At 42.9% G+C, this 12,274-nt stretch overlaps 1 protein-coding gene across 1 annotated transcript in view; it reads right to left on the reverse strand.

Annotated features, from left to right (window-relative positions):
• LOC144683032 (solute carrier family 15 member 1-like) overlaps positions 1-12,274 on the reverse strand; it is a 53,690-nt gene that overhangs the window by 3,277 nt on the left and 38,139 nt on the right. Inside the window, exons 17-22 of the mRNA XM_078546029.1 lie at positions 11,324-11,473; positions 8,829-8,875; positions 8,044-8,151; positions 6,418-6,514; positions 1,729-1,875; positions 373-480 (exon numbers count right to left, since the gene is read on the reverse strand). Of these exons, the coding sequence (XP_078402155.1) occupies positions 373-480; positions 1,729-1,875; positions 6,418-6,514; positions 8,044-8,151; positions 8,829-8,875; positions 11,324-11,473 (657 nt within the window). The remainder of the gene's footprint in view (positions 1-372; positions 481-1,728; positions 1,876-6,417; positions 6,515-8,043; positions 8,152-8,828; positions 8,876-11,323; positions 11,474-12,274) is intronic.

Below are 12,274 nucleotides of genomic sequence, written 5' to 3' on the forward strand. Positions count from 1 at the left end.
AGAAAGACCGGTACTGTTAGATGCAGAGCCAAGTGCTCTCTACACTGCCAAAGCAATGCCCCTCAGCCCCAACATTCAGGTAAAGACACCAATTACACCAGTGTTACATTTCTACATCTCAATTGATTGACACCATTCCTCAGCAGACATCCTGTGGTTTCTGAGTAAGATTTGCAATTTTCTACTAATTTTCTTACACTGTAGGCCCAAACTCAGCTGGACAAAATGTCAGATTCTGGGGGGAGGGGGAAGGGGTTGGTGTGAGGGATATTGTGGGGAGTATTTATCCAATGCTGCATCATTGAATCTAACATTGTGACCCAGCACACAGTATTGCCAGGTGGTTTTGTTTAGTTCCCATTATTCACATACCTGCTCCTGAATAGTTGAAGCTTCTGCTACTATTAACACGATAATGTTACCAACCGCATTGGTCAACAGCCAACCAGCCTGGAGTACTGATTTCATGTTGGAAGGTGCCTAGAAAACATAAAACAGAAATTAATTTAAAAAAAACAATTCCTCTGGTCTGTGACAAGAGGTAAAAACATTATATAATTGTTAATATGGTGATAAAAATGCTGGAAGATAAAGAGGATATAATTACTTTTTTTTCTTAGGTAATTTAATGAACAAAAGAGTGTTACCACAGCATTTCCCAGAGAACTGGATAGAATTTACAGCGCTGAATCAGGCCATTCGGCCCCATTGGTCTATGCTGGTGTTTATGTTCCACACCAGCTTCCTCCCACCCTACTTCATCTCATCCAGTCAGCATATGCTTCTATTCCTTTCTCCCTCATATACCAGAATGAGATTAAGTAGGTAGAGTCTCATGTGGAGGATAAACACCAGCACAGACCAGCTGGGCTGAATAGCCTGTTCCTGTGCTGTAAATTCTAGGTTTTTTTAATTCATTCATGGGATGTGGGCATTTATTGCCCATCCCTAATTACCCTTGAGATGACGGTGAGCTGCTTTGTTGAATACAATTGAGTGGCTTGCTCGTCCATTTGAGAGGGCAGTTAAGAGTCAACCTCATTTCTGTGGATCTGGAGTCACACATAGATGAGACCAGGTAAGGATGGCAGATATCCTTCCCTGAAGATCACTAGTGAATCAGATGGGTTTTTACATCGCTGCATTAGTTTAATGGTTACTGTTACTGATACTAGTTTTTTTATTCCAGATTTGTTTCATTAACTGCATTCAAATTCCCCATCCGCAATTGTAGGATTTCAATTCATGTCTTTAGTTAGTTCCAACCCTCTGGCTGACTAAATCAGTAACATCCCCTCTATGCCTAATCCACATTACATTTCATCTGATATCTTGCTGTCCAATCCATTAAACTACTGACATCCTCCTGAAGTATATTAGTTCCTTCTTAATAAGTGATCATTGCTATTAGGTTACCAAGAGGGTTGAAGCTTAGAAATACACCATAGAAGATCATTGATATTATCCTTGATCACTGATCTGTGGAACATAACTGTTCAGGATTTAGTAACATCTGGCACAATATTGGGTGTTTGACAAGCCGGATAAACGTCAAATCATTAGCTCCTGTTGGAAGCTTTGAAGGTGCATTGGTCTTTTGGAAGGATCAAGTTTTAATGGCTCAAAACCTTTCCTCTCATTCTGTTCTTTCTGATTGTGGCACAACTTTCAGACACTGAACAGTTGATATCCCGGAAATGCACGATGCTCAAAATCTTTTGCCATTACCTGTGAGTAGGCGAATGCTAGACCAGTGACGGAGAAAACCACTTCACCACTTGTGATAAGGAGGTACTGAGGAATCTGCCATGCCATATGAATGGAGTTTGGTTTGATGTCTTCAGTGTAACTTAAGTTAGCTTTTCCTGTGGGACACTGAACAGGCAAAATGTACAACATTGTCACCAACGTGGAAAAAAATTTAACACATCTTGAAAGTCACTGTAGCTACATTAACCATACCCGAATAAGAAAGGCTGGATACAGTAAGAACATAAAAAACACAAGAATACAATAAATAGGAGCAGGGGTAGACCATTTGGCCTGTCGAGTCTGCTCTGCCATTCAATACAACCATGGCTGATCTTGGGCTTCAACTCCATTTTCCTGCCTGCCCCTTGTATCCTTTAGTTCCCTGAGAGACCCAAAATCTGTCTACCCCAGCCTAAAATGTATTCAACGATGGAGCATCCACAACCCTCTGTGGTAGAGAACTCCTAAGGTTCACAAGCCCCACTCATTGGCATGTGGATGGGATTGTGGGAACAAGAGTAGGCCATTCAGCCCCTTGAGCTTGTTCTGCCATTCAGTTATATTATGGCTGATCTATACATATCTTAACTCGACCCAGTTTTGTTCCATATCCTGCAAGTAAAATTTTCTGTAATTCATGTTTTAACAGGCTTGAATTAAATAATTAAACTGTTGCATAATGAAATTCTAGCTACGCTGAAGACAAATGATTTGAAATGTCACATGGTTTGAAATAAAATGCCTACCGGAACGAATATTTTTAATTTAAAAAGCAGTTTTACTGATGTTTGGGAACTCAAATGATTAATACATAGGAGAACAATGTAATAGTAGATTTAGAAATGATATGGCCAACACATTTTCTTAGAGCTTCTGCCTCAAAATTTCCCACCTCACCACCGATGATCACCTCTCATTCTTCTAAACTCCAGAGAATATAGACCCAATTTACTCAGCCTCACATCATAAGACAACCCCCTCATCCCCAGGGACCAATCTAGTGAACCTTCACTGTACCACCTCCAATGCAAGTATATCCTTTCTTAAATGTACAGGCCAAAACTGCTCATGGTATTCCAGACATGGTCTCGCCAAAACCCTGTAGAATTGTATCAAGACCTTCTTTATTCTTGTACTCCAATCCCCTTGCAATAAAGACCAACATGCCACTTGCCTTTCTAATTGTTTGCTGCAGCTTTCTGCTAACTTACTGCATTCCTTAGCCAGGACTTCCCCCTCAGCAATTTGGGGGCGGGGCCCGCTCGCTGAGGGGAAAATGACGCGGGATGATGTCGTGAGGAACCCCCGATGTCATCCCGGTCCCTTTAAATTTTTAGGAAGGTGGGTGGACAGCGAAATCAGCTGTCCGCCCGCCGACCTGTCAATGGCCAACTGAGGCCATTGACAGGATAATTAAGATAATTAAAGACCTGCCCGTCCAAGCTTAAGGCTGGTGGGCAGGCCAGGAGCCCCAGCGGGCTCCAGATTATTCATGAAACTTCATCCACCCGCGGAATGAAGTTTCATATCCATTTTTTAAAAATTTAATAAATTTTATGTGTTTATTATTAACATGTCCCATCTCGTGTGACATTGTCACATGAGGGGGACGTGTTAATAATTTTAATATTTATCCATTTTTAGACTTTACTTAGCTCTCACTGATCTCCCTGAGACAGGACTTTGCCTCAGGGAGCAGTGCGTTCTTTTGTATGTATATGCAAAAGAGCGCACTTTGACAGATGGGGAATCCCTCCCCACCCCGCACAGAAAGAGCATAGCGCTTCCCATCAGGAAGGCCGCTGGGTGGGCCTTAACTGGCCCGTCCACTCAAAATGGTGGGCCCTGTTTTGGTGGCAGGGGTCAGCTGTCCGCCCGCTGCCGAGCCGGTAGGGCCCACACGCCCACCAAGGGCAAAATTCTGCCCCTTGTACAAACACATCCAAGTCTCTTTGATAATCAACACTCAAGTTTCATATCTGTTTTAAAAAATTCTGCTTTTCTATTCTTACAATCAAAGTGAATAACTTCACACTTCCCTACATTATACTCCATCTGCCATCTTGTTGCCCATTCACTTAATCTGTCTGTATCTCTTTGCAGCCGCTCTGTGTCCTCCCCACAGCTTACCTTTCCACCTCGCTTGGTATCATCAGAAAACTTAGATACGTCACTCTCTATCTCTTTATTTAACACCGAACATAGATTGTAAATAGCGGAGGCCTCAGCACTGATCTCTGCGGCACTCCACTATTCACTGCCTGCCAACTTGAAAAAGCCATTAAGCCCTGTAAATATGCATCTTAGGAAGACAGCAAAAGGCAGAGGCCATTCAGTCCCTCAATCTCTTCTGTCCTTCAATCAGATCGTGGCTGATTTGTATCTTAACTCCCTCTACCCGCTTTGTCTTCGGAACCCCTCCCTAACAAAAATCTCCATCAGTCTCAGTTGTCAAATTTTCAGTTGACTTTCAGCCTCAATGACTTTTTGGAGGGATGGAGTTCCAGATTTCCACGGCCTTGCGTGTGAAGAAGTGCTTCCTGTACTTTTTTATTTGTTCATGGGGTGTCGGTGTCACTGGCAAGACCAGTGCTTTTTTGCCCATCCTTGTTTCCCTCACCATTGAGAAGATAATGGTGAGCCACCTTCTTCATCTGTTGAACCCTGGACAGTCCAGCTCTAATTTTAAAGTTATAGCCCTTTGTTGTGGTCTCCATCACCAGGAAACATAGTTTCTGTCAACCCACCCTATCAACCCCTTTAATAATCTTAAACACTCAGTTAGATCACTCCTTAATCTTCTATACTCCTAAGAATACAAGCCTAGTCTGTGCAACATGTCCTCATATTTTACCCCTTTTAGCGCTTGTATCAACCTCAGAGTCAATGGTGAATGGATTCTCAAAAGTCAATGATTCTTCTTTCTCATTTCTATTGCTAACTTTGCAGTGGTTCAAGGTTCACAGCATTGTGATGCATAATTTTCATAAACTACAGCCTCAACTTGAGTACTGTGACCAAATCTGGGCACCGTGTTCAAGAAGGATGTGAAGGCATTAAAGTGCATAAAAGGTTCACGAGAATGGCTCCAGGGATGAGAGACTTCAGTTACATAGATAGATTGGAGAAGGTGGGGCTGTTCTCCTTGGAGAGGAGAAGATTGAGAGGAGATCTGATGGAGGCGTTCAAAATCGTCAGAATCCGGACAGAGTAGATAGGGAGAAACTGTTCTCACTGGCAGATGGACCAAGAACCAGAGGGCACAGGTTTAAGGCAAAAGCAGCAATGGTGACATGAGGAGGAACTTTTTTGTGCAGCGAGTGGTTAGGATCTGGAATGCACTGCCTGAGAGTGTGGTGGAGGCCGGTTCAGTTGAGGCTTTCAAAAGGGAATTGGATCATTATCTGAAAACGAAAAATGTGCAGGGCTACAGGGAAAAGGTAAGGAGTGGCACTAGGTGAGTTGCTCTTGCAGAGAAGCCAGCATGGACACGATGGGTCAAAAGGCCTCTTTCTCTGCTATAACCATTCTATGATATTAGTATTAGGCATTCATTGTTTCTCTTAGTTATAGCATGAAGCCATACTGAGCTTACTGTGTCTCTTAGCAAAAGTGAACAGTGCATTGAAAAAGAACACTCAAATAGCATTAAACCAATGTTTATGCATCCACCAATATCACTAAAACAGATTATCTACACGTCTTTCATTGCTGATGCTGCAGGAGCTTCCTGTGTGCAAATTGGCTGTCACATTCCTGCATTACAACAGTGACTAACTTTCAAAAGTACTTCATTGGCTGTAATGCACTTTGGGACATCCTGAGATGAGGAAAGGCATGACATAAATACAAGTTCCTCCCTTTTAAGAATTTGAATTGTTGTTACTCATTTAAAAGTGGTTGTTTTCTCTCTACCTCTGTTTTGGGCAATGAGGTTACCTGTCCCCAGGTGTTTGTCAATGTTGTTCGATAAATAAGCAATAATCTCTGCAATTTGCACCAACTCTGTATTTTCCCTAACACTCTGGCAAGGCAAACACCTCAATAGCTTGATGTTTATGTTGCGATGTATTGACAGTAACATGTTGCATAGTGTGTTCACCTGCATCAATGTAGATTTTAGAAAACATGCCAGAAAAGCATAACAACACTTTTGTGTTCAAAACTATCATTCACTTTGCCGGAACACATTCTTTTAACACAACCAGAGACTTGGCTATTTAAAACCTCAACAACTTGCACTTACATAGCGTCCTTTAATGTAGTCTCTAGATACATCGCAGGATGCATCACAAAATGTTCTAAGATTTATTAGAGAAGCAAAATTTATCAAGCAAAATTTGACACTGAGTCACATATTGGGGCATGTGGCTAAAAGCTTGGGAAAAGAGGTAGATTTTAAGGAGGTTCTTTAAAGGAGCAAAGAGAGGTGGAGAGGTTTAGGAAGGGAATTCCAGGGTTTATAGCCTCAGCAGCTGAAAGCACGGCCGCCAATGAAGGAGCGATTAAAATTGGAGGAGTGTAGAGATCTCTGAGAGTTGTCAGACTGGAGGAGGTTACAGAGTTAGAGATGGTGGCTTTCTCTTGGAGAAACATTTTTATGAATAAAATTCAAAGACATTTTCCTATGAATGGGAACCAGCAGGCCATTCATGAACTACCCACCTCTTCATTAATGATGATCGTGTAAGAGCTTCCAAAACCCAATTCCAGTGACATTTGCGAACATTTCTTTCCATTTATGGTATATGTGATACTTTTCCTAAACCAAATAGATAACATAATTAGAAACTCAACCATGAATATTTCACACTCAACAACATACTCAGCAAAGAGCGGTTGCATTAACCACTCTTGGTTCTGATTCTCAATCCCTGCCTTTCTCTCCTTGGCCTCCTGTGTTACTGCAACCAAATTCAAGACAATCTTCAGGAACAATGGGAGTCATTCAGAGATCCTGCACTCCCAGTGGGAAGCAGTTCTTGAAGCGGGAACACAGCTAACCACATTCTGCCATCTGGAGCACATGTCCATTATCCCTACCCTCTGCCCTCTACCTCCTAACCAATTCCCTATTTTCCTTCCTAATCATCCAGGGTTTAAAATATAGAATAGCTTGTAAATCAAAATTAAACTACATGGAAGTGACTAACGAATCTCATATTTCATATTGCCATGACAGGATATGCCTTATCCTCTGATGGACAGTGAGACAACATTGTTGTAGTTGGAGTTATGTAGTGCAACAGCATTTCTTTCCGAAGCCTAAGGTTATGAAGTATCACAGACTTTACAATATGCTTTCAGAATGTAACCCATTTGCTTAATTGGACTGATCTCCCTATCATCAAGTCAAAAGTATTGATGTAACGAACATTGGAGTGATAATCTGTGTCTTTGTGAACGTTGTGGGAATGGGGGAGGGGGTTGGCGGGTCAGGGGGGACGCGGTTTTCAACACAGTGTAGCTCATTGTCCTGGGCTGTTTATGGGTCCATCCCACAATGAGTTAAAACAGCTTTCAGATGAACAGGGATTCTTTGTGAAGCAGGCCTAAGGCAAGGGTGAGGAGACGAAGGAATGTGGAAATATCATTTATCCGTGTCTTGATGGCCTGGGAGATGTTGGTTTGGTCACAGTGTTTATAATAATAAAATGATTAGAAGAGCTTAAGTGGACCATATATCCATGGTAACAAGTGATTAGACGGGGTTCAGATGAGCTAAGTGCATCTTCCTGGCTCCAGGTTGTTAATCCTTTGTGGGTTTTTCGATGTATTGTGTTTGAGTGGTATTGTACATGAATTGTAGAGACCAAAGGTAGAATTGGTATAAGAGTTTTAAGTGAACCATTGTATGTTGTAGTCATACTGGATTGTGGAGTGTGATTTATCCGAGTCCTTATAGTGAATTATGAGCTCAATAAAAACTCGTATACATATTGGATCAGTAGTATGATATACCCGTGTACACATGTCGGATCATTTAACATGTGCTTATTACAGACATGATTTTGCGGTTGTTATGATTGAGGTCTATGTATCCTGTGTTTGAAGGAACAAAATGAAATAGAACAAGAGGGCAATCCCAACAACACATGTGATCCAACAGTTACCACACAGATCATTCCGTGCATGGGTAAAGCTATTTTAGAGCTTCAGAGAAGGCTTATTTCTATGAATGAACAAAATTGACAGACAAGAAGAGACCATCAGCGCTAAGGCACTGGGCCCACCAGGCAACTGTTTCACTTGGGATAGTGAAAGTTCTGTTCTTGTTACTGAATCACTTACTTTCCTCTAGTAAACGATGAATAATTTGATGCAGATAATTTGTCCAAACTTCCAAAATCAGTGCCATCCATTGTGACATTGGTGATATTTGACAATGCAGTCACAAATCTGGAATGAGACCACATTTAAATTACTTTCAAAAATATTAAATGTGCTGAAATATAGGAATACTAGAGAATCAGGATGAATACGCTGAGTTCAGAGTAGCAAAAATAGGCCCAAGAGAAGCATAGCATTCAACAACAACATGTATTTATCTAGCACCTTTAACATAGTGAAATGTCCTAAGGTGCTTCACTGAAACATTATCGAGCAATATCTCACACATAATCATGCAAAGGAGATTTTAGGGAACATGGCCAATAGCTTGGGCAAAGAGACAAGTTTTGAGGAGTGTCTTAAAGGAGGAGAGAGAGAGTGAGAGAGAGCGAGCGAGGTGGAGAAGTTTAGGGAGGGAGTTCCAGAGCTTAGGGTCCAGGCAGTTGAAGGCACAGCTGCCAATCGTGAGGTGGTTAAAATCAAGGATGTTAAAGAGGCCAGAACTGGAGGAGTGCAGAGATCTAGGGAAGGGTGTAGAGCTGGAGGAGGCTACAGAGATACTGAGGAACAAAGCCATGGAGGGATTTGAAATCAAGCAATTTAAATGCAAGGTGTTGTGGGGTCAGGAGCCAACGTAGGTCAGCAAGTTACATTGATGGGTGGACGAGACTTAGTATGAGTTAGGATACAGGCAGCAGAGTTTCGGATGAGCAGGGTGTGGGGATGGCCAGTATGGAGAAGACTACCTGATTGCATTTTTCCCTTCCTCTGGTTTTGCATTAATATCGTCGAGCTGTCAAAACAAAGTCAGAGATTATTACATTAACTTCATCAACTATTGTAGTTACACAGTCAACAGTTCATTTATTCCAAGCTGGTGATGTAATTATTCTCATGAACCCTCATGTATTCAGCTCAACCCTACATAAGGAAGACCCTGGCATCATTTACCTACATTCAGTTTGGGAGAGTGCGATAAAACAACATCTAATAAGGGCAGGGGGTGGGGTATAAAGTTTATGAGTGAAGATCCACTGTGCTACCCAGAGGAGGAGGGCACAGATTTGCTCTTGTGGTTGCTCCAAATACGAGTTCCCAGCCTCAGTGAATATAATCCCTACTCTCCATCTCCTAAGCAATTTGTTGGTTTATTCCCAGGGGTCTAAACTGCTGAATTACTCAAAAATTGAACCAGAACCTGGTGGAAATCACAACTCATACATTTCAAATTTAACGTTTCATATGTACAAAATGAACAAAATTGATGGGCAGGAAGAGACCATCGGGGCCATCAGGCCTGTCCCACATGCTAAGGCACTGGGCCCATCAGGCAACTATTTCACTTGGATAGTGAAAGTTCTGCTTTTGTTGCTGAGGGAGTCACCTACTTTCCTTTAGTAAACAATGTTACAGATAATCTGTCCAAACTACATGTACAAGAACATAGGCAGAATATGCCTTATCCTGTGACATGCAGCAATCTATGAGCTAACATCACTTTAATTAGAAGTATATGTCACAACAGCACTCCCGTTCAAAGCATATGGTGTAAGAACATGTGGAATGACACTGGCTAAACTCTGGCCTAAATTTCACGCTCCCCCGCTGGTGGGTTTTTAGATTGGGGGGGTGGGGGGGAGGGGGGAATAGAAGGAACGGGCTTCCCTCTGGGTTCCCACCCGCCCCGACCTGGTGGCGATTTTACACTGGAATGGACAAGACCTCGGATGGGCTGCCCACCCTTGCCCCAATTGAAGCCACTTAATGGTCATTTCTCGCCCATCCTCAATTTTTAGGCTGGTGGGAGGATTTCCTGGGCATTGGGGAAGCCCAAAGATGACCGGGTTTAGGACTTGGGCGAGAAGTATGAAAGGGGTTGGGGTGGGGGGGGGGCGGTCTCCATCAGAAGTCCCCTTCTAACTTTGGGCGCCACCCCCTTAAAGTCCGGTGGCCACTGGAGCTGCCTCCCCTGCCTCGGCCTCTCGCCCCAACACCCTATTCGCCCACCTTCCACTTCCCCAAGCCTTCCCTACCCTCGACGCCCTGGGAGCCTGAAAAACTACCTTGCTGACCAGTCCCCGGGACTTTGGCTCCGTCATCTTCATGCACTTCCTCTTCTGTCCACTGCAGCTCCTGTCGCTGCAGGGGCTGGAGAGCTGCCGGCCAATCTGATTGGCTGGCGGCTCTCTAAGGCGGGACTTCCTCCTGAGTGAGGGGGCGGAAGTGCCACCTGCAGCCAACTGACGCTCATTCGATCGTGAAATGGCTGCGGGGAAGGCGGTGTCGGCGGGGGTGTTATTGTTCCCCGCTGACTCTTCGGATGGTGGGACAGGAAACCCCACCGTCCAAAATATTCAGGCCTGCGTTTCCAGGATGTAAACTCATCTGTTAACCTGGACCGATTGCCCTCTGATTAACACAAAAATTGAAGTATAATTAATGTCAGAGCGGTTACCCATGTCATTATGATCCAATAGATAAAATGTAGGCAGGTGGTACATGTCTTCCTTGGTTTAAAGAAGACCATTCTATAATCTGATTTCTTGCATTCATTCAGGAAGAGATTTTCATTGCTGTGGCTGGAAACATTTCATCACTTGTTCTTATATCAATAAGGTATTGGCCAGTAAAGCATGACTTAGAAACTTTGAATAAAGATCCCTCACCTTACACCAATAATGTGTCTTCGTCACTATGGAATTTCTACATCAAACATCCTGTGGTCTCTCTAAGTGAAATTGCCAACTTGCCCTAAATTATTGGCTGTTTCCTTTAAAGATTAAGGCTCGTTTGTAACAAGTCAAACACATTTCATACTTCACATTAGTACTGGTGGCCACCGGACCTTAAGTGGGGAAGGTGCCCAAAGTTAGAAGGGGGCTTCTGATGGAGGCGCATCCCACCACCCCCCACTTCCTGCCCATGGCCTAAACCCAATCATTTTTGGGCTTCCCCCACACCCGGGGGGAACACCTTCCCGCTGGCCTAAAAATTGAGGATGGACAGAAAATGGCCCTTAAGTTCAAAGTGAGTTACTGGAACTGATGTGGCAGTCTACCTGTCTCATTGCACTTCCAGATATCACATTTTTATTTCCAATCTAGATGATATATTTGTTGCAAAAATAGAAATTCATATTTAAGAAATATTCCTGTCAAAGTATTCAGCATGTTTTCTTTAATAAACTAAGAATCACAGTGACGCTTGCATTTTGCCCATTGTTATCCAGATTTTCACTAACCAAAGTCACACCAGTGTTCAGAATGTTTGTCATTAGGAGCGTGTGACGAGTTCCGTTACCAGCTGGAATTGGATACAAATATCGCTGGCTTCCATATTGAACAAAAACAGTCTTTCCACTGGTTTCTGACAAGGTGATATATTCACTTGCCTGGAAAAGAAGCAGCTAGGTATTAGATTGACAAAATAAGCAGAAATTGAAAAGAAGTGGGTTTGTTTTTAATGGTATCAGCTGTTTTGTGCTTCTATCTATTGTGGATTTAGGTTTGCTTTGACAGAACCACCCAGCCTTATGATTCATCACCTGAGAAGGACAAGAGTAGCAACACTCCTGGGAACACCTTCACCTGGAGGGTCCCCGCCAAGGCACACACCTCCTTAAGTGCACCACCTATGGCTCAGTTGGTAGCACTTTGATTCAGAAAGGAAAAACAGAATTACCTGGAAAAACTCAGCAGGTCTGGCAGCATCGGTGGAGAAGAAATCAGTTAACGTTTCGAGTCTTCATGACCCTTCGGCAGAACTGAGTATAGTTAGGAGAAAGGTGAAATATAAACTGGTTTAAGGTGGGGGGCGGGGGGAGAGAGAAGTTGAGGGTGGGGTGATTGTGGAGATAAGCAAGCAGTGATAGGAGCAGATAATCAAAAGATGTCACAGACAAAAGGATCAAAGAGGTGTTGAAGGTGGTGATATTATCTAAGAAAAGTGCTAATTAAGAATGGAAGGCAGGATACTCAAGGTACAGCTCTAGTGGGGGTGGGGTGGAAAGACTAACAAAGTTTTAGTTTTAGATTTAAAAATAATGGAAATAGGTGGGAAAAGAAGAATCTATATAAATTATTGAAAAAAAAGGGAGGGTGGAGAAACGGGGTGGGGATGGGGGGAGGGGGAGTTTAAGATCTAAAGTTGTTGAATTCAATATTCAGCCCGGAAGGCTGTAAAGTGCCTAGTC

Source organism: Cetorhinus maximus, chromosome 7, assembly GCF_964194155.1.
Source record: "Cetorhinus maximus chromosome 7, sCetMax3.hap1.1, whole genome shotgun sequence".
Lineage (NCBI taxonomy): Eukaryota > Metazoa > Chordata > Chondrichthyes > Lamniformes > Cetorhinidae > Cetorhinus > Cetorhinus maximus.